This window comes from Melospiza georgiana, chromosome 33 (assembly GCF_028018845.1).
Source record: "Melospiza georgiana isolate bMelGeo1 chromosome 33, bMelGeo1.pri, whole genome shotgun sequence".
Classification (NCBI taxonomy): domain Eukaryota; kingdom Metazoa; phylum Chordata; class Aves; order Passeriformes; family Passerellidae; genus Melospiza; species Melospiza georgiana.
Genome location: NC_080462.1, coordinates 3,270,931 through 3,292,465, shown reverse-complemented (window position 1 = coordinate 3,292,465; position 21,535 = coordinate 3,270,931). Strand labels below are relative to the sequence as shown.

The 21,535-nt window shown below is 55.4% G+C and overlaps 2 protein-coding genes across 2 annotated transcripts; both read right to left on the bottom strand.

Annotated features, from left to right (window-relative positions):
• Positions 1–203: 203 nt before the first annotated feature.
• On the bottom strand, positions 204–5,744 carry PSMD4 (proteasome 26S subunit ubiquitin receptor, non-ATPase 4). Its single transcript, XM_058042992.1, has 10 exons — positions 5,641–5,744; positions 4,760–4,900; positions 4,085–4,199; positions 3,222–3,308; positions 2,826–2,894; positions 2,342–2,557; positions 1,751–1,859; positions 1,225–1,356; positions 1,040–1,107; positions 204–503 (listed from the first exon to the last, which is right to left on the bottom strand). The coding sequence occupies exons 1-10, from the start codon at positions 5,664–5,666 to the stop codon at positions 300–302; spliced, it is 1,167 nt and encodes a 388-aa protein (XP_057898975.1). The 5' UTR covers positions 5,667–5,744; the 3' UTR covers positions 204–299.
• Positions 5,745–8,661: 2,917 nt separating this feature from the next.
• Positions 8,662–21,401, bottom strand: PIP5K1A (phosphatidylinositol-4-phosphate 5-kinase type 1 alpha). Its single transcript, XM_058042987.1, is given in 17 exon segments — positions 8,662–8,763; positions 9,091–9,154; positions 9,556–9,615; positions 10,244–10,388; positions 13,093–13,242; positions 13,768–13,852; positions 14,283–14,331; positions 14,497–14,580; positions 15,075–15,190; positions 15,192–15,296; positions 15,959–16,258; positions 17,080–17,232; positions 17,833–17,950; positions 18,204–18,334; positions 19,261–19,335; positions 19,476–19,510; positions 21,324–21,401. Coding segments are annotated over 17 exon segments (1,737 nt in total). The 5' UTR covers positions 21,388–21,401; the 3' UTR covers positions 8,662–8,760.
• Positions 21,402–21,535: the final 134 nt, after the last annotated feature.

Below are 21,535 nucleotides of genomic sequence, written 5' to 3'. Positions count from 1 at the left end.
TCCTTTAATTATTCCTGGAACTCCCAAAAAAACCTCCTTTAATTATTCCTGAGATTCCCAAAAATTTCCTTTAATTATTCCCACCATTCCCAACAACCCCTTCAATCACTGCCACCATCCCCAATAAACCATTTCCACTCCCTTTATTATTCGCGCAACACCCAACAACTCCCCTGCGCTCCCAACAAACTCCCTTCAATTACTCCCGTGACTCCCAAAGAACTCCTTTATTCCCACCATTCCCAAGAGATGCCTTTAATTCCATATTTATCTCCGCAATTCCCGGGGTTCCGCGTCTCTCACTTCTTCTCCTCGTCCTTCCTGTCGCCGCGGTGCGGCTCCCGCTGCTCCCGCGGCTCGCGGCCCTGCTCGCGGTGCGCCTGCGAGGCCAGCGAGCCCATGGCGTTGCGGATGGCCTCGTTGTTGGGATCCACGCCGGGCAGGTTCTCCAGCACGCTCTGCAGGAACTCGGGGTCCTGCATCACGTCGTAGTCGTCCTCCTCCTGCGGGGAGCGCAGCGGGAATGGCGGGGGAAAGGGTGGGATCGGGGGATTTGGGATCATCCCGGGGGATTTGGGATCATCCAGATCCACGGGAAAACCCAGGGAATTCAGGAATGTCCTGGAGGATTTGGGGTCAGTCGGGGGGACCTGGGATCGTTCTGGGGGATTCAGGATCATCCTGATCCAGATGGGTCTAGAGGGACTGGGATTGTTACTGGAGTATGGAATGGGGGCCCTGGACACTCCCAGGGATGGGGAATCCAGGGAAGGATCCAGGATCTCATCCCTAAAATCCCAAAGGAAGCAGGACAGGGAGTCCTGGAATGGTTTGGGATGGAAGAACGCTGAGGGTGACCCCGTCCCTGTTCTGTGGGTGGGATGGGATTGATGGGATGGGAGGATGGGATTGATGGGGTTGATGGGATGGATGGGATTGACGGGATGGGGTTGACGGGATGGATGGGATTGACGGGATGGGATTGGGATGGGAGTGATGGAATGCGCTGGTAACGCTGGCAATTGCGGGCGCTCCCCACCTTGGCGGGCTCGGAGGTGTCCATGGCCGCCCCGCTGTCCACCTCGGCCGCCTCGGCCTGGGCAAACTCTGCAAAGCCAAACCAACCCCGAGCTGATCCTGGGCAGCCCCAGGCCCCAATCCCGGGGTTATCCCAGGTTTTTCCCAGGTTTTTCCCGGGGTTTTCCCCCCGGTTCCCCCACGCACCGGCGCCCTGCAGGGACATCTGCATGGCGTAGGCGATCTGCTCCTCCTCGCTCATGGAGCTCAGGTCCGGCAGCCCCGCGCGGCCAAAGTCCGGCTGCCCGATGGTCATCTTGAGCAGGGCCTCGTCCGACTCTGCGCGCAGGCACGAATGCACGGGGTGTGCAGGAATGCATGGAACGGCCAGGAATGCATGGGATAGCCCGGGAACCCAGGGGTGTCCCAGGAATGGGCGTCCCCACCCGCCCAGGGAAGGGTTAAAATCCCCAATGTCCCGTCTGAGCCCATCCTGATTTTCAGTCCTCCTCACTCCCATCCCATAAATCCCATTCCCATCCCACAAGTCCCATCTCATCCATCTCATTCCCAATTTCCCCCGTTCCCAAACCCATCAATCCTGTTCCCATCTCGCAAACCCCATCCCATCAATGCCGTTCCCAACCCCATCCATCCTGTTCCCAGTCCCGCTCCCAGTTCCATTCCCATCCCATTCCCAATCCCATCACTTCCATCAATCCCAGCCCCTCACCATCTCCGCCGGTGGCTCCGATGCCGGCCTCCGCCGCCGAGGCCGCGGCCGCCCTGCGCGCCTCCTCCTCCTGCCGCTGCCGCTGCTCCTCCATGGACACGCGCAGCGCCTGCAAACACGCCCCAAAACAGCGACTGGCACCAGGGAAACGCGACAAAACACCCCGAAATGGACTGGGATACACCCCAAAACAGGGCTGGGGATCTGGGACAAAACACCCCGAAACACGGCTGGGCATACACCCCAAAGCAGGGCTTGGAATACACCCCAAAACATGGCTGGGGCTCTGAGAAACGGGACACCTGCAGCGCCTGCAGAATCCCAAAACCCCGGATTTGGGATCTGGGAAAAGCCAGGGACGGGGGGCAGGAGGGGGCTGGGAGCCCCGGGGCTCAGTGCTGCGGGGATTTGCGGTTTTATGGGATTTTGATGTTGGAAACACCCAATTCCCAGTGATTTTGGGGATTTTGGGGTCCCTACCAGAGCCAGCTCAGGGTCAGCGCTGGGATCCACGCCGAACTCGAAGTCGGAGGCGCCCAGCCCCAGCAGGATTTGGGGAATTGGGACATTTGGGGATTTTGGGGTCCCTACCAGAGCCAGCTCGGGGTCAGCGCTGGGATCCACGCCGAACTCGAAGTCGGAGGCGCCCAGGCCCAGCATGGCACCGCCCTCGCCCGCCAGGATGGGGGAGCTGATGAGGGCGTCGGCCAGGCTGGGCCCCGGCGGCACCGTCACCAGGTGGGAGCCGCTGCCATCCTTGCCGTTGAGCGCCGTGATGAATGCCGTCAGCTTCTCCGTGTTGGCCTCCTGCGACGGGAGTGGGGTGCTGAGGGCTGGGAGTGGGGGAGTGGGGTGGTGAGGGGCTGGGAGTGGGGGATTGGGAATGCTGAGGGCTCTGGGAATGGCAAATGCAACTGTCAGCAGGTTCCCAGCAGGAACCGGGGCTGGGGAGGGTTTGGGATCCAGGGAGAACCCTCAAGGCCTGCCCTCATTCCCAGGGTTTCCCAGCCCCAACACGGAGCTGCAAGAGGCCCCGGAATTCCCTCTGGAGTGTGGCAATTCCCAGGACTCTCACCTCCTCCCCGAAGTTGATGATGTCCACGTTGACCTTCTCCTTCTTCAGACGCTTGGCCAGCTTCACCAGCTGGGAGGGAGAGGCAGCAGTTCCCTGGGATCAGCGGGATCTGGGACCTGGCCCAGCGCCCGGACCCCACTGACATTCCAGACTTGGGCCTGAATCGGCTGCCCAGGGATCCATCCCAGGGATCAGCTCAGGGATCCACCACAGGGATCCACCCTTGTGACTCCCCCAGTCCTGGGCTAAGCGCAGATTTCATGGGAGCTGATCCCGTTGTTATCCCGTGTTCCCAGACCCAATCCTGCAGTGATCCCATCATTATTCCCGTTGTTATCCCGTTGTTATCCCGTGATCCCAGCCCCGATCCCGGTGTCGCTCCCCCCCGGCACTCACGTCCTTGTCGCTGTCGTGCACGGGGCTGCCCACGAAGGCGATGATTCTCATCTTGTGGTTCTTGCCCTGCCGGTGCTTCAGCGCCAGCTGCACCAGAGGCAAACAGTGGGTCTGGGGCTGCTCCCAGGAAATCGGGGACCCCCCAACCCATTCCCGGGAAAATGGGGATCCCCCAACCCAGATCCCGGGATTTGGGTGGGGTTCCTGTGAAATTCCCATGGATTTATGGTGGATTTCTGTGAAATCCCCATGGATTTATGGTGGGGTTCCACCGATTTCTGTGAAATCCCCATGGTACTCGGTGAAAATCCCATGGATTTATGGTAGATTTCCATGGATTTCTGTAAAATTTCCATGAGCTCATGGTGGATTTCTGTGGAATTCCCATGGATTTGCAGTGGTTTCCCACGGATTTCTCTGAGATTCCCATGGATTTATGGCCAATTTCTGTAAAATTTCAGTGGATTTATGGTGAATTTCTGTGGAATTCCCATGGATTTATCGTGGATTTCCATGGATTTCTGGTGGAATTCTGTGAAATTCCCATGAATTTCTGGTGGAATTCTGTGAAATTGCCATGGGTTTTTGTGGAATTCCCATGGATCTATGGTGGATTTCTGGTGGATTTCTGTGAAATTCCCGTGGATTTCTGGTGGAATTCTGTGGAATTCCCGTGGATTTCTGGTGGATTTCTGTGAAATTCCCATGGATTTCTGGTGGATTTTTGTGGAATTTCCATGGATTTCTGGTGGAATTCTGTGGAATTCCCACGGATTTACGCTTCACAGCCTCCCCCACCATTTCCACCACAAGGAAACCCCGAATTTCCCCCACGCAGGAATTCCCGGGACAGGGACACTCACGTGTGCCACGCGGATGCCGGTGCCGAAGGTGATCTTGCCCTTGGGCTGCACCGTGTGCAGCTTGGACAGGATGCGCCCGGTGTCCGGGGTCAGCGTGGTCAGCACCTCGCAGTTACTGCGGGGAGACGGCAACGGCCCGACACGGGAGGGAATTTACACCCCGGGACTCAGGAAATGCCCCCGGGATTCAGGAAATTCCCCCGGGATTCAGGAAATTCTGGCCGCGCCTCACAGCTACAGGAGCAACTCCTGGGGATTCTTTGGGAATCTGGATGGCAATTCTCCAGATTCCCAGATTTCCCCGGCTTCCAGCGATCCCCAGATCCATCCCATTCCAAGAATTCCTGAAGTTCCCACCTCCAAAATCCTCAGATCCCTCCCATCCCAAGCATTCGTCCCCAGTTATTCCAAACAGTTCTCCAACGATTCCCGGCCCCTTCTCCATGAATTTCCAGCTGAGGGATCCCCAAATCCCTCTCAGTACCCATGCCATCACAAGTGGGAACAGCCGTCCCAAGAATTCCTGAAGCTCCCACCTGAAATGACCCCAAAATCCCCAGACTGCTCGCATTCCAAATGGGAATCAGTCACTCCAAGAACTCCTGAAGTTCCCACCCCAGTCCCTCCCACTCCAGGCTCATTCCTGGTCCCTCCCAGCCGTTGCCAGCCCCTCACTTGGCCAGGGTGATGAGCCCCACGTTGTTCTCGGGGTTGCTGCGCGTCTTGGAGTGGCACACGATGTTGACGGCGTCCTGCTGCGCCTGCAGCCGCGTCGGCAGGAAGTCCCCGTTCCGCATGTACTCGCTGTTGTCCACGCTGCAATGCCCAAAAAATAACCAGGGAATGTTACAAGGGGATCCCGGGAAATTCCCTGTGTTGGGTGGTTGGGGTTTAGCTCCCTAAAATCCACTTTATTTCAGGGAAAAACGAGGTTCGTTCCAGTCTAAAATGAGGTTTTTACGGGAATGCGGATGTTCATCACAAACATCTGGTTTTTTTGGGATAGCCGAGGTTCATTCCCCAAAATCTCCTTTTCTACTATTTTTTTTGAATGGCTGATGTTGCTCCCCCCAAATCTGGGACTTTTGGGGAACTGCTGACATTTATTCCCCATAAATCCAGGGTTTTTTTGGGGACAGGTGAGGCTCATCCCACAAGATCTCTGCCTCAGACCCTTCCTGTCCCTGCCTGTCCCCTTCTGTCCCTCCCTGTCCCCTTCTGTCCCTCCCTGTCCCCTCAGCACCCCCATCCCCTCAGGTCCTGTCTCCTAATGTCCCCCCTGTCCCCTCAGCCCCGTCTCCCTTTCACCCCCTGCTCCTCCTGCCCTTGTCTGTCTCTCCTGTCCCTGTCTGTCCCCTCATGTCCCCCCTGTCCTCTCCTGTCCCCTCAGCTCCGTCTCCCCTCAGGCCCGGCCCGCTCGGCGCCCCCGCCATGACTCAGGGAAAGCGCCCGGGCGGGCCGGGGGCTGCCCGGAGGTTGCCCAGGGGTTCCCGCGGGTTTGCCCGAGGGTTCCCTGGGGGCTCCCGGGGGTGTCCCGGCGCTCTCGGGGCTCTCACCACACCATGGTGCTCTCCAGAACCATCTTGGCTCCTTCCTCCCCTCAGCGCCGGCCCGCTCCCCACAGCGCCCAACAACGCGCGCGCTCATTGGTCCAGACCCCGCCGCCAATCAGCGCGCCCCGTCTAGGCGTGTCGCATCGCGGAGCATGCTGGGAGTTGTAGTTCTGGGCGGGGCGCCACGATTGCCAGGGGACATCTCTGTCCCCAAAGGTCCCGAATTGTCCCCAAAGGTCCCGGACTGTCCCCAAAGGTCCCCTCCCACCGCCACAGCCCGCGGGGTCTGCGAGGGGCTCCGAGAACAGCTTCGGGATGTCTCCTGTCCCCCTGTGCCACCCCAGGGCTGTCCCCGTGTCCTGTGTCCCCCCCGAGATGTCCCCTTGAGCCCAGGGGTGTCCCCAATGTCCCCCCCAGCCAAGGCCACCCCAGGAGTGCCCCTGAATGTCCCCTCAGTGTCCCCAGGGGTCTCCCAGGCCCCCCCAAATGTCCCCAAATGTCCCCAGTGTCCCCAAATGTCCCCAGTGTCCCCCCGATGTCCCCAGGGCAGAGCTGGCCCCGTGTGGGGACAGACCCGAGGGTGACAAACAACTCCAGGCTGGACACGGCAGTTCCACCAACTCCATTCCCAAATCCAGGAAAATTCCGTCCCCGAACCCGGGGGAAATTCCGGGGAAATTCCACGAAACCCAAATTCCCGAATCCGGGGGAATTCCGGGGGGGAAAAGCCCCAGAAAATTCCAGGGGAATCCCACGGATTCCATCCCAAATCCAGGAGAATTTCCACGGATTCCATCCCAAATCCAGGAAAACTCCATTTCCCAAACCCAGGAAAAGTCCGTCCCAAATCCAGGCGAATTCCATTCCCAAATCCAGAATTTCCATGGATTCTGTCCCAAATCCAGGAAAATTCCTGTCCCGAATCCAGGAGAATTTCCACAGATTCCATCCCAAATCCAGGAAAATTCCATTTCCCAAACCCAGGAAAAGTCCGTCCCCAAATCCAGGGAAATTTCCACGGATTCCGCCCCAAATCCAGGAAAACTCCATGAAATCCGTTCCACAGTCCAGGAAAATTCCATTTCCCAAATCCAGGAAAATTCCATTTCCCAAATCCAGGAGAATTTCCATCAAATCTGTCCCAAATCCAGGAAAATTCCATGAAATCCATCCCACAGCCCAGGAAAATTCCATTACCAAATCCAGGAGAATTCCACGGATTCTGTCCCAAATCCAGGAGAATTCCATGGAATCCGTTCCCCGATCCAGGGAAAGTCCGTTCCAAGTCCATGAAAATTCCATGAAAATCCCGCGGGTTCCCCTCTCGATCCGGGGCCGTTTCCATTCCAATTCCAGGAGAATTCCAGGAATTCCGCCCCAAACTCCAGGAGGATTCCGTTCCCGCTCCCGGGAAGAGCCAAATCCTCTTTTCCTCCTGGAAAATTCCCCCCGAGATTCCCAAAATTTCCCCCTTTGGGAACAGGAAAATTCCCCAAAAAAATAAAACCCCAACAAAAAAAAAAAAAAAAAAATCCCCCAAAAATTCCAACCCCAGCCTCTGGATGGGGAGAATTCCCAGGAAAAAGGGGAATCATCCCAAAAAATATTTAAATATTCATAAATATTCCGTTCTGGGAAGGGGGGGAGGGAAATTGGGTAAAAAAATGGGAAAAATAGGGTAAAAATGGGGAAAAAAGGGAAAATTGGGAAAAAATTGGGGGAAAAATTGGGATAAAATTGGGGAAAAATTCGGGAAAAAACTGGGGAAAATTAGGAAAAGAAATTGGGGAAATTTCCCCTCCTGATGCGATAAAAAATGGGAATAAAAGGGGGCCGGGAGGGATTTTGTCTAATATAGACAAACATTCCAAGGAAAAAGGGGAAATCCACGGAATTGTCCCCGAGTTCCCTGTGCTGGGCTAAGGCCGTTCCAAGGGAAATCCGGGATTCGGGGGCAGGAAAATTCAGCTTTTCCTTAAAAAACGTGGGAAAAGGGAGAGCCAGGGAGAAATCCCCTCCCTGCTCCACGTTCCGGGGGTTTTTTCGGCACAAAAAGCTCGAAATTCCAGGGTTTGTATAAAAAACGGGATTTTTCCAAGCGGGACTTTGGGATAAAAGGAGATTTTTCCATAAAAAAAAAAAAAAAAATCAGGCATGGAGCAAAAATCAGCACCAGCCCCGGGGGCTGCTCTGGGAATTTGGGGATTTTGGGGATTTTTGGGATTTTGGGATCCAGGTGGGAAATTCCTCACTCTGGACTTGTTTGGGGTTTTTGTTTTATCCCCCATCCCAAAATCTGCTCTGGGAATTTTGTGGGATTGTCAGAGGTGTTAAAAAATGGGATTTGGGGACTGGAAAAGTGGGATTTGAGCCGGGACTTTGGAGGGAAATCCTTAAAAAATCCGGGGGGGAATCCCGGGATGGGCTGGGATTCACAAAATCCCAAAAAATCCCGAAAATTCCCCAAAAAAATCCCCCCAAAAAATCCCAAAAACTCTTCCCAGACTGTGGGAAAAGCTTCCCAAAATTCCTGCTGGGAAAAGGGGAGCCTGGAGCTTTTCCATGATTTCTCCTCCTTTTTCCCTCTTTTCCAGGGCATTTCCCATGGAAAACCCAGAGCAAACCCCAATTCCTGAATAAAAATTAATAATTAATAATTCCTAATTAACAATCCCAAGAACTCCCCCGGGACTGAAAACCGGGATGGGATCCCATGGAAATTCCAAAAAAAAAAAAAAAAACCAGGATTAAAAATCCCGAAAAAACCCCCCCTAAAAATCGGCGCGGCTCTGATTCCAGCCGGGAATTCTCCAGGAATTCTCTCCCCCTTTTTCCCATCCCAAAATCCAGGAATTCCTGGCAATTTCAGCTCCCTGCTCCCGGGGTTTCCATCCCCGGCGTTCCCGGGGGATCCCGACATTCCCGATTTTTTTCGGGGCATTCCCGATTTTTTCCGGGGCATTCCCGATTTTTTCTGGGGCTTCCCCCATATTTTTCGGGGCGTCCCCGATTTTCCAGGGGCATTCCCGATTTTTTTCGGGCCGTTCCCGATTTTCCAGGAGCGCTGGGAAAAGCAGGAATTCCGGAATTCCGAGGCTTGGCTGGGATTCCACCGGCGCCCGTTCACTGGGAAGAGAAAACAAACAGGGAGTGAAGAAAAACTGGGAAAACTGGGAATACTCCCCAGGGAGTGCTTGGGGTTTGTCCCGAAAATTCCCAACCCTGGGAAAGGAGGGAAAATCTGGGAATGCTCTGGGTGGGATCTGGGATACTCCAGACCCTCTGGAATGAGGGGTTTTCCTCCTTTTTTGGGCAATTCCAGGGATTTTGGGCTGCCCAGAGCCCCGGGAACGAGGGCAGCGCCGCTCCCGCTGCATTCCCAGGATATTCCAGGATCCAACCCCACCCCAATCCCAGGGAATTCCCGGTTTTTTTCCCATGGAAATCACTCACAAAGCTGATCTCGGTCTCTGGCAGCTCCTCCAGCTCCAGGGGCAGGGAGGGCCCGGGGGATCCGCTGGAAAAAGGGGAAAAATGGGAATTTTGGGGAATTTTTGGGGGAAATCCAAGGAATCCCAGCCCTCAATCCCCACCCCCTGCTGCTGCTCCCATGGAATTCCCAGGAAATCCTGGGAAAACCACCGGAAAGGCATCGGAAAAATCCAGGTTTCTCCGTGGAGAATGTGAAAATTCCACCCAGGAATTCCATGGGATTTGTGGATGGAGAGAACATTAACATTCCCCGGGAATCCCACAGGAATTCCAGCCCTGGGAGCAGGAGAAGCGGGAACACCCCGGATTTGGGAATTTCCCAAAAACCCTGGAAGTTTGGGAAAGCAGCGAGCTCCAGACCCCGGGAATTCCCGGGGAAAATCCCAAAAAATCCCCAAAAATCCCAAAAATCCCGTCTGGGCTCACCTGGGCAGGGAGGCTGCGGGAGCTGCAGCAGGGCCCGGGTGCACCTCAACCCCCACGGACCTGCGGGGATGCGGGATCAGCCGTGAGAATTCCAGAACTCCCCATTTTCCATGGAGCATTCCAGGGAAACGGCCCCAAAAACCCGGGGATGGTCCCAAACCCCTTTTCCCGATCCCAAACCCCCCCAGGAATGATCCCAAACCCCTTTTCCCAATCCCAAACCCCCCCAGGAATGATCCCAAACCCCTTTCCCCAATTCCAAATCCCCCTTCCCCAATCCCAAACCCCTCAGGAATGATCCCAGATCTCTCAGGAATGATCCCAAATCCCTTTTCCTTGATCCCAAACCCTTTTTCCTGATCCCAAATTCCATTCCCCAATCCCAATCGCCTTTTTCCAATCCCAGACCCCTCAGAAACAACCCCAAACCCCTGTTCCCGATCCCAAACCCCTCAGGAATGATCCCAAATCTCTCGAGAATGATCCCAAACCCCCTTTCCCCAATCCCAAACCCCCTTTCCCCGATCCCAAACCCCCTTTTCCAATCCTAAACCCCTCTCTTCCCAACCCCAACACCCCATTCCCAACCCCAACACCCCATTCCCAATCCCAAACCCCATTCCCCAATCCCAAATCCCTTTCCCCAATCCCAAACCCCATTCCCCAACCCCAAATCCCTTTTTCCCACCTGCTGGGGGGGGAGGTGGCTCCGGCGCTGCCCAGCGAGGGGCTGGACAGGGACGGCGACGGCGACGGGGACAGGGACAGGGACGGAGCCAGCGCGGCCCCGGCGGCGTCCGGCACCGAGCGCGGGAGCAGGTCCGGGCGGGAGCCTGCAACGGGAACCGAAACGGGAATGGGAAACTGGGAATGGGGAACTGGGAATGGGACTGGGAATGGGGAACTGGGAATGGGCACAGGGACGGAGCCAGCGCAGCCCTGCCCAACCCCGGCACCGAGCGCGGGAGCAGGTCCGGGCGGGAGCCTGCAACGGGAACGGAAACTGGGAATGGGAAACTGGGAATGGAAACTGGGAATGGGCACAGGGACAGGGACGGAGCCAGCGCGGCCCTGGCCAACCCCGGCACCGAGCGTGGGAGCAGGTCCGGGCGGGAGCCTGCAACGGGAACCGAAACTGGGAATGGGAAACTGGGAATGGGAGCTGGGAATGGGGAACTGGGGACACTGGGAATGGGAAACTGGGAATGGGGACTGGGAATGGGAAACTGGGAATGGGAAACTGGGAATGGGAAACTGGGAATGGGAAACTGGGAATGGGAAACTGGGAATGGGAAACTGGGAATGGGAAACTGGGAATGGGAAACTGGGAATGGGAAACTGGGAATGGGGACTGGGAATGGGGACTGGGAATGGGAAACTGGGAATGGGAAACTGGGAATGGGAAACTGGGAATGGGAAACTGGGAATGGGAAACTGGGAATGGGAAACTGGGAATGGGAAACTGGGAATGGGAAACTGGGAATGGGGACTGGGAATGGGGACTGGGAATGGGAAACTGGGAATGGGAAACTGGGAATGGGAAACTGGGAATGGGAAACTGGGAATGGGAAACTGGGAATGGGAAACTGGGAATGGGAACTGGGAATGGGAAACTGGGAATGGGGACTGGGAATGGGGACTGGGAATGGGGACTGGGAATGGGGACTGGGAATGGGAAACTGGGAATGGGAAACTGGGAATGGGAAACTGGGAATGGGAATGGGGAACTGGGAATGGGGACTGGGAATGGGGAACTGGGGACACTGGGAATGGGAAACTGGGAATGGGGAACTGGGAATGGGGAACTGGGAATGGGGAACTGGGAATGGGGAACTGGGAATGGGGAACTGGGAATGGGGAACTGGGAATGGGGAACTGGGAATGGGAACTGGGAATGGGAACTGGGAATGGGAAACTGGGAATGGAAACTGGGAATGGGCACAGGGACAGGGACGGAGCCAGCGCGGCCCTGGCCAACCCCGGCACCGAGCGCGGGAGCAGGTCCGGGCGGGAGCCTGCAACGGGAACCGAAACTGGGAATGGGAAACTGGGAATGGGAGCTGGGAATGGGGAACTGGGGACACTGGGAATGGGAAACTGGGAATGGGGACTGGGAATGGGAAACTGGGAATGGGAAACTGGGAATGGGAAACTGGGAATGGGAAACTGGGAATGGGAAACTGGGAATGGGAAACTGGGAATGGGAAACTGGGAATGGGAAACTGGGAATGGGAAACTGGGAATGGGGACTGGGAATGGGGACTGGGAATGGGAAACTGGGAATGGGAAACTGGGAATGGGAAACTGGGAATGGGAAACTGGGAATGGGAAACTGGGAATGGGAAACTGGGAATGGGAAACTGGGAATGGGAAACTGGGAATGGGAAACTGGGAATGGGGACTGGGAATGGGGACTGGGAATGGGAAACTGGGAATGGGAAACTGGGAATGGGAAACTGGGAATGGGAAACTGGGAATGGGAAACTGGGAATGGGAACTGGGAATGGGAAACTGGGAATGGGGACTGGGAATGGGGACTGGGAATGGGGACTGGGAATGGGAAACTGGGAATGGGAAACTGGGAATGGGAAACTGGGAATGGGAATGGGGAACTGGGAATGGGGACTGGGAATGGGGACTGGGAATGGGGAACTGGGGACACTGGGAATGGGAAACTGGGAATGGGGAACTGGGAATGGGGAACTGGGAATGGGGAACTGGGAATGGGGAACTGGGAATGGGGAACTGGGAATGGGAACTGGGAATGGGAACTGGGAATGGGAAACTGGGAATGGGGAACTGGGAATGGGGAACTGGGAATGGAAACTGGGAATGGGAAACTGGGAATGGGGACTGGGAATGGGGACTGGGAATGGGGAACTGGGAATGGGGAACTGGGAATGGGAACTGGGAATGGGAACTGGGAATGGGAAACTGGGAATGGGCACAGGCACAGGGACAGGGACGGAGCCAGCGCGGCCCTGCCCAACCCCGGCACCCAGCGCGGGAGCAGGTCCGGGCGGGAGCCTGGAACGGGAACGGAAACTGGGAATGGGAAACTGGGAATGGGGACTGGGAATGGGGACAGAAACTGGGAATGGGGAGCTGGGAAACTGGGAATGGGGAACTGAGAATGGGAACTGGGAATAGGAAACTGGGAATGGGGACAGGAAACTGGGAATGGGGGCAAGAAACTGGGAATGGAAACTGGGAATGGGGACAGAAACTGGGAATGGGGAGCTGGGAATGGGATCAGGAGCCTGCAAAAGGAACAGGAATGGGGTCAGGAATGGGATTGGGAAACTGGGAATGGGATTGGGAGCCTGCAATGTGATTGGGAATGGGGTCAGGAACCTGGGAATGGGGTAGGGATTTTTGGGATAGAAATGGGGATTCTGTGGGATGAAAACGGGGATTTTTTCGGATACAAACAGGGAGTTTTGGGATACAAACAGGGATTTTCAGGATTCAAACGTGGATTTTTGGGACACAAATGGAGATTTTTGGGGATACAAACGGGGATTTTTGAGCTCCCACCTTGCTCGGGGTCCCCGTCGGGGCCCGGGGGGGCCCTGGCGTCGCCGCCGGCCGGGTTCGGGGCCGGGTTCGGGGCCGGGGTCCCGCCCTGGCAGCTCCTCCTGGGCACGGCGGCGCCGCCGCGGCTCTTCTTGGACGGGGACGGCTTCACTGGGAAACGGGGGAGAGGATTCCGTGAGAAACCGGCAACAGCCCGGGGGCATCGGGGAGGGAAAGGGGGAAATTCCATGAGAAACCGGGAATATCCCGGGATTCCGGGGTCTGGGGGAGGGAGGAGGAAAAGGGAAAATCATTGAGAAAAGCAATTTCCAAATAAAGCGGATTTCAGGCAGGATTGTAGGGAAAGAAAAGAAGAAGGAAAAGGTTGGAAAAGGGGGGAAAAAAAATCCCTAAAAAAAAAACCCCAAAAAACCACTTTTCCAAATTTTCCAGGGAATTTTTATGTCAAGGAAAGGAAAAACAAGGTGGAAAAAATAGGGAAAAGCAGGAAAACCCAGAAAAGGGGAAAAAAACACTAAAAAATAATTTTTCCAGCTTTATTAGGGGACAGAGAAGGAGAAAAGCGGAAAAAAACCAGGAAAAAGCTGGAAAAAAGGGGGGAAAGGGGAAAAACGGGGCGTGGGGCGGAGATGTGGGAATTGCAGAGGGAAAAGCAGGAGTTTTGTTGGCACTCACGTGGGATCCTGTGGAACACCGTGTGGCACATGAAGCGTTGGAAGCGCTCGGCGTAGAAGCTGGGCCGGTGCACGGACACCGTGTCCTGGAGCCCGGGAGAAACGGGAATGAGCCCCGGAATTCCGGGCCGGAGGGGGAGCCCCGGGGGGCTCGGGGGGGATTTGGGAACAAATCACAGAGATTCGGGTGGAAATCCCAGGGATTCGGGTGGAAATCCCAGGGTTTTGGGAATAAATCCCAGGGATTCAGGTGGGAAATCTCAGGAATTCAGGGGGGGAAAATTTCAGGAATTCAAGGGGGTGGAAAATCTCAAATTTTTGGGAGTTCCCTTAAAAGCTGGGGATTTTCCACTGAAGTTGGGAGTTTTCCTTCAAGATTAGGGTTTTCCATAAGAAAGGGTCGTTTTCCTTAAAAAGGGCATTTTCCTTTCAAAAAGTTGTTTTTCCATTAAAAAATCCCCATTTTTTTCCATAAAAATTCCAGTTTTTCCACAGAAACTCCCATTTCCCACTCACCCCGTCGTGCACCAGGGCCTTCCAGGAGTGCTCGAGCTTCTTCACGAACCTGCGGGGAGGGAATGGAGCAGAAATTCCCACGGAATTCCCAAAATTCCCAGGAATTCCCGGGGTTTGAAGCCCACGGTGGAAACTCCCGGTCTCGGGGGGGGATCCCAAGGCTCAGGAAACGCGGGTTAATTAACAGGTAATTAATTAATAACGACTGACTGACCTGTAGGACTGCAGGACGTCGATGATGCCGATGTAGAGCAGCAGCCGCTCCCCCCGGGAATTCCGGGCGGGAATTCCGCCCATCCTGGGAAAAGGGGAATGGGAATGAGGAATGGGGAAAGGGGAAATCAGGGAATGGGGAAAGGGGAATGAGGAATGAGGTCAGGAATGGGGAATGGGGTCAGGAGTGGGGAATGGGGTCAGGAATGGGGAATGGATCGGGGAATGGGGAATGGATCCCAGTGACTCCCAATCAATCAATAACCAATCAATCTCACTGATCATCGGTCTCGATGGTGCCGCCCTGCCGCGCCTCGCCCTGGATGGACTCCATGGCCGTGGAGTACAGCGCTCTCTGCGCCGCGGGGGTCCCGGTCCCCGTTAACCCCAATCAATAACCCATCAATAACCAATCAATAATCAATCAATCTCACTGATCGTCGGTCTCGATGGTGCCGCCCCGCCGCGCCTTGCCCTGGATGGACTCCATGGCCGTGGAGTACAGCGCTCTCTGCGCCGCGGGGGTCCCGGTCCCCGTTAACCCCAATCAATAACCAATCAATAATCAATCAATCTCACTGATCGTCAGTCTCGATGGTGCCGCCCCGCCGCGCCTCGCCCTGGATGGACTCCATGGCCGTGGAGTAGAGCGCTCTCTGCGCCGCCGGCCGCCCGCGGGGGGTCCCGGTCGCCGTCGCCGTCCCGGGGGGCTCCGGCGGCCGCGCGCTCGCGCTGCGCCTGGTCCAGGCTGTGGATGGCCACCAGCAGGCTGTAATCCATGATCTTGAAACTCTGCAGCACCTGGAAACGAGAATTTGGGAATTTGGGGACGGAACGGGGGGGCTCCCAACTGGGAACGGGCAAAAACGGGGTTGGATCGCGGGTCGGGATCTTCCGGAAAAATGTTCCATTAGAAACCCACAGAAACAGGGAAAAGGGTGGGACACCCCCAATTTTCCCCAAAAAAACAGGAAAAAGCACAGAACACCTCCAGTTTCCCCCCAAAACCCACAAAATAGCACAGAACACCCTGAAATTTCCCTTAAAAATCAGGAAAAGGCACAGAACACCCCCAATTTCCCCAAAGAACAGAAAAAAAAAGCAGAACGCCCCTGATTTCCCAAAAAAAACTAGGAAAAAAGGCAGAATACCCTGGATTAAAAAAAAAAAATCAGGATAAAAGGCAGAACACCTCCGATTTAAAAAAAAAAACAAAACAAAAACACAGGAAAAAAGACGGACCACCCCCAATTTAAAAAAAGAAAACAGAAAAAATTCAGAACATCCCCGATTTCCCAAAAAAAAAAATAAAAGAAATACAGGACAACCCCAATCCCCCCAAAAAAAAACCAGGAAAAAATGCAGAACGCCTCTGATTTCCAAAAAAAAAAAAAAAAACCAGGAAAAAATGCAGAACACCCCCAAAACAACCCCATCCCGCCCGAATCCCCCCCGTGCCTGACCAGGCAGTCCCTCTGCAGCGTCTTGCAGAGCGCGTTGTACATGTCGGCGTCCAGGAAGAGCCCGTCGGGCAGGTCCTGCATGAAGTCCAGGTCCTTGAAGGTGGGGAAGGCCTTGTCGCGCTCCTTGGGCGAGGCGCGGCGCTTGTAGGTGGAGCCCTTGAGGTCGTACTTGAGGTGCATGCGCACCGAGCGCGGCAGCAGGTTGTTCATCACCACGATGCGGATGTTCTTGCCGCCCGCCTGCACGCAGTACAGCCCGTAGAACTTGGGCAGCAGCGTGCGCGGGTTCTGGTTCAGGTTCTGCAGGGGAACGGCGAGAGGAACGGGCGGTGAGCTGCAGGGGCACAGAGTCTGGGGGTTTTGGGGGCTGTTATGGGTGGTTTTTGGCAGCACAGCCCATAGAGCTTGGGCAGCGGCGTGCGCGGGTTCAGGTTCTGCACAGAAACGGGCAGGGTCTGCACAGTCACCAGGGTTTGGGGGGTGTTATGGGGGTTTTGGGGGGTTTTGGGGGGTTTTTGGCAGTACAGCCAGTAGAACTTGAGCAGCGTCGTGCTTGGGTTCTGGTTCAGGTTCTGCACAGGAGGGAAATGGAGAGTGAGCTGCAGAGGCATGGGGGTTTGAGGGGTTTTAGAGTGGTTTTGGGGGGTTTGGGGGATTTTAGAGTGGTTTTGGGGGGTTTTTTGGGGGGTGCTATGGGGGTTTGGGGGGTTTTGGAGTGGTTTTGGGGGGTTTTTGGCAGCACAGCCCATAGAACTCCGGCAGCGGCGTGTGCGGGTTCTGGTTCAGGTTCTGCACAGGAGGGAAATGGAGAGTGAGCTGCAGAGGCACGGGGGTTTGGGGGTTTTAGAGTGGTTTTGGGGGGGCTATGGAGTGGTTTTGGGGGCTGTTACGGGGGTTTTGGGGTTGGGGATGTGTCAAAATCGCAGGTGAAACGTGAGAAGAGCATCCAAGTCCCCCAGGTTTGGAGGGCTTCGCATGAATTGTTGGGGTTTTTCGGGGATTTTGGGCATTCAGGGATTGGAAGGGGCATGCGAGCCCAGCCCCGCTGTCTCCAGTGATCCTGCTGGGATTTCCCAGGGCTGGAATTCCCAGGGAACTCCCGGAATTCCCAGCCCTCTCACCATGTAGTATCCGGGCAGGAGCTTCTGCAGGAACTCGGCCTCCTTGTGCTGCACGGTTTTGATGATGAACTCGTCGTCGCTGCTGACGTAGAACAGCGAGCCGCTGGCGCCCGAGTTGGAGAGCTCGATCAGGGGCTCGCTGCACAGGGAGTACTGCGGGGACACAGTGGGGTTGGGGATTAGGAATTTACTGGGGACAGCAGGGGAACGGGATCGGGGATTTGGGATTGGGGCTTTTCTGGGAACAGCAGGGGATTGGAGTTCTCCCGCTCAAAACAAGCAGGGGAAATGGTTTGGAGAGGGGAAGGGCAGCAGCCAGGAGCGGCTGGGTGGCAGCACGAGGGGAAATGTGGAAATGTGGGAAGGAGAAAGGGAAAAGGTGTCCCAAAACGTGGGAGAGGAAGGAAGAAAAATGGGAAAAAAGGGAGAGAAAGAGGAGAAAGAAAAGGGGAGAGAGAAGAGAAAGAGGAAGAGGAAGAGGAAGAGGAAGAGGAAGAGGAAGAGGAAGAGGAAGAGGAAGAGGAAGAGGAAGAGGAAGAGGAGAGAAGGAAAAGGGAAAAGGAAGACAAAAGGGAAAAAGGAAAAAAGGAAAAGTGAAAAAGGAAAACGGAAAAAGGAATTCCAGGGAAGTCCAGGGAAAGAAAAAGAGAAAAGGGAATGCGAAAAGGGACCAGGGAAACCCAGGGAAGGGAAAGGAATTCCAGGGAAGGAAAAGGGGAAGGAAAAGGGGAAGGGATCCCGCTGGCAGCTGACCAGGTAGTCGTCGGGGCGGATGCCGAAGAGCTCCCGGAAGTAGCGGAAGGCCACGGGCGCGTAGGTCTTGAAGCGGAAATCGTTGTAGTGGTGGGCGGGCGTCAGGTTGCTGCCCTCGCTGCGGGGGGGACACGGAACGTTCCGGAATGGGGCTGGGGGTCCCACGGGGAACAGGGGGGGATCCCACATGGAACGTTCCAGAATGGGGCTGGGGGTCCCAGAGGGAACGGGGGGGATCCCACATGGAACGTTCCGGAATGGGGCTGGGGGTCCCACGGGGAACAGGGGGGGATCCCACATGGAACGTTCCGGAATGGGGCTGGGGGGTCCCACGGGGAACAGGGGGTCCCCGAGCCCCTCTGGGTGCTGACCTGGGGAAGAAGATGCTCTCCACGACGTAGAAGTCCTGCATGAGCACGTCGCGCTCGGGCTTGGTGCTCAGGCTGCCCACGGTGTGCGTGATGCCCAGCTGGATGGCGCCCTTCAGCGCCGACGACGTCGTCTGGGGAAACGGGGGAAAACGGGGTTACAGTGGGGATGGGAACGGGAACAGGAATGGGAATTACAGAGGTAATGGCAACAGGAATTACAGCAGGAATGAGAATGGGAGTTACAGCGCGAATGGGAATTACAGCGGGAAAAGGGGATTGCACCTGGGAACGGGTGGGAATGGGAGTTACAGCAGGAATGGGAATGGGGAACAGGGGAAACGGGTTACAGTGAAATTGGGAATTACAAAGGGAATGGGGCACATACAGTGGGAATTACAGATGGGAATGGGAATTACAGCGACAACAAAAATGGGAGTTACAGCTGGGCATGGGAACAGGAATTACAGCCGAGAACAGGGAAACAGGAAAGAGGGAATGGGGCAAGGAATGGGAAAACAGCGGGGATTACAGCAGGAATAGGGGAAATGGGAATTACAGTGGGAATGGCAATGGGAATGGAGCTGGGAATTACAGTGAGAATGGCAATGGAGATGGGAATTACAGTGGGAATGGAAATGGAGCTGGGAATTACAGTAGGAATAGCAATGGAGATGGGAATTACAGTGAGAATGGCAATGGAGATGGGAATTGCAGTGAGAATGGCGCTGGGAATGGCAGGAGCACAGAGGGAATGGGAGGGATTTGGTGGGAAAGGCAATGGGAGCTCAGTGGGAACAGAAATCCATTAGGAATGGGAGAGATCCAATGGGAACGGATGGAATTCAACAGAAACAGGAATTGCAAGAATTCAACGGGAACGAGAGAAATTCAACGGGAATAGGAATTCAGCAGGAACGGGGATTGCGCGACAATTAAAATGGGGGGAAAACAAACCCAAAAATTCCCTTTTTCCTTCATTTCCGTGGAACCTCCTCCCATTCCCACAGTGATCCTGGGCAAAACTCCTCGGGAAAAGGGAAAAAAAGTGAAAATTCACCTTTTTGTAGGTGGTTTCCCCCGTGGAATCCACTCCTCTGTGGCCTTTCCGGATGGTCTGGGATCCTCCTGGCATCTTGGGAAAAGAGAAAAAACGGGGAGAGAGAGAAAAAATTGCAAAATTCATTTTTTACAGCGTTTTTCCCACCCGAAACCACCTGAGAAACTCTGGCAGGAAAATCTGAAATTTGTGATTTTTCCAGCTCTGGAACTCACCTCAGGAGTCAGGGACTTTTTGAAGGTGTTGGATCCTGCCAAAAGAAAGGAAAATCCACACTCAGAAAGAATCAATCCCACAAAAGCAATGGAAAACCCCAGAAAACCCCCAGAAAAACGGGAAAACTCCCACAAAAACAGGGAAAAGTCCAACAAAACACAAAACCTGAATTATCCCACCCACACACGCTGCTCTCCTGGGGTTTCTGGAGCCAAATTCCCAAAAAGCCCGACGGATAAAGAGTCAGAAAATCAGGGATCAGGCCTTAAACTCTTCCAGGGAAAATTGAGGATCCAGGAGCTCCTTCTCAGCTGGAATTTTTATGGATATGAACCCAAAATTTAAGGTGGAAAAATCAATTTGGAGCTGAAAAAAGTGGTATAAAGGGCTGGATTCTCCCAGCAATCCTGCCAGCTTCAGGCAAAAACGGGAAAATGAAAAGCCCCGGCGTTAAAAGCCCCGAAATCGGCGGTTTTAACCCAAAAAAGCCTCCGAGGTGGCAATTCCCGATTTTCCAGCCCTTTCCCCGGCTCCCGTCCCCGCTGGTCCAAACAAATCCCGGAGCTTTGCTGCTGTGGGATTTTTCTTGGATTTTGGGAGGCTTTGCTGCCCGATCCCCGGGCTCACTTTGTGATTATTTTGTGATTTTTCTGGGGTTTTTCTGGGATTTTTCTGTGTTTTTTTGGGATTTTTTCTGTGATTTTGGGATCCCCGCGAGCCGATCCCGGGCTCATTTTGTTGGTGTTTTTTTTTTTGGTTTTTCTGTGATTTTGGGATCCCCGCGAGCCGATCCCACCCCCGTGAGTCACCGCACGGGAACGGGAATCGGATTTCCCTGGCACCGACGCGCTGCTCCCTCCCCGCCCCGTTCCCCACCTTTTTTATTTTTTTATTTTTGGGAGTTTTGGGTCCCCCCCCGAGCGTTCCCAGGTGTTTTGTAGAAAAAGGAAAACTCGGAATTCGGTTTTTCCAGGGAAAAGTTGGGGCTGGGCTCCCCCCATGGCACCTCAGACACCCCCGGGAAGCTCCAAGGGCCCCAAAATTCCCCCGGGAAGCTCCAAATGCCCCAAAACTCCCCCAGAAATCCCCAAAAGAGTCCCACACCTCTCCAAAATAACCCCGTAAAGACCCCAAAAACCCCCACTCAGCCCCAGAGTTTTACATCCCCAAAAATCCCTGAAGACCCCCAAAATCCCCATCATCCCTAAACTTCTATACCCCAAAAAAACCCCCCAAACCCCCTGAGTCTCCCAGTCCTAAACTCATCCAAAACACCCAAAGACCCCCCCAAAAAACCCCTCAGAGCCCCCTCATGCCCCCAGACCCCTCATAACCCCCTGGTAACCCCCAATACCCCCTCATAACCCCCCAAATCCCCCTCACAACCACCAAATCCCCCTCACAGCCCCAAAATTCCCCTCATAACCCCCCAGATCCCCCTCCTAACCCCCATAATCTCTCTCATAACCCCCTGAATCCCCCTAATAACCCCCAAATAAGCCCCTAAATCTCCCCAAGATCGCCCCATTCCCCTCACGCCCCAGAGCCTCCTCACCCTCACGCTGCCCCCTCAGCCCCTCACGCCCCCAGACCCATCATAACCCCTATAATCCTCCTCATAAACCCCGAATCCCCCTCATAACCCCCAAGATCCCCCTCATAACCCCCAAATCTCCCTCATAGCCCCTACAATCCCCCTCATAACCCCCCAAATCCCCCCCAGACCGCCCCATTCCGCTCACGCCCCCATTCCCCCCTCAGCCCCTCACGCCCTCAGCCCCCCCCCGGCCCTTCCCTCGCCCCCGGCCGCCCCAGCCGCGCCCCCCGGGCCCGTTCCCGGCCCGTACCGCCGAGGCCGCCGCTGCTGCCGCTGCTGCCGCCGGACTCGGGCCCCGCCGCCGCCGCCGCCATCTTGGAGCGCGCGCTGCGCCCCCCCACCCTCAGCCCGCCCCCGCCCGCCACGCCCGGCCACGCCCCCGCCCACACGGTCACGCCCCTTTCGGGACAAACCACGCCCACTCCGCGTATTGACACTGCTTATGTGGGCACAGACACGCCC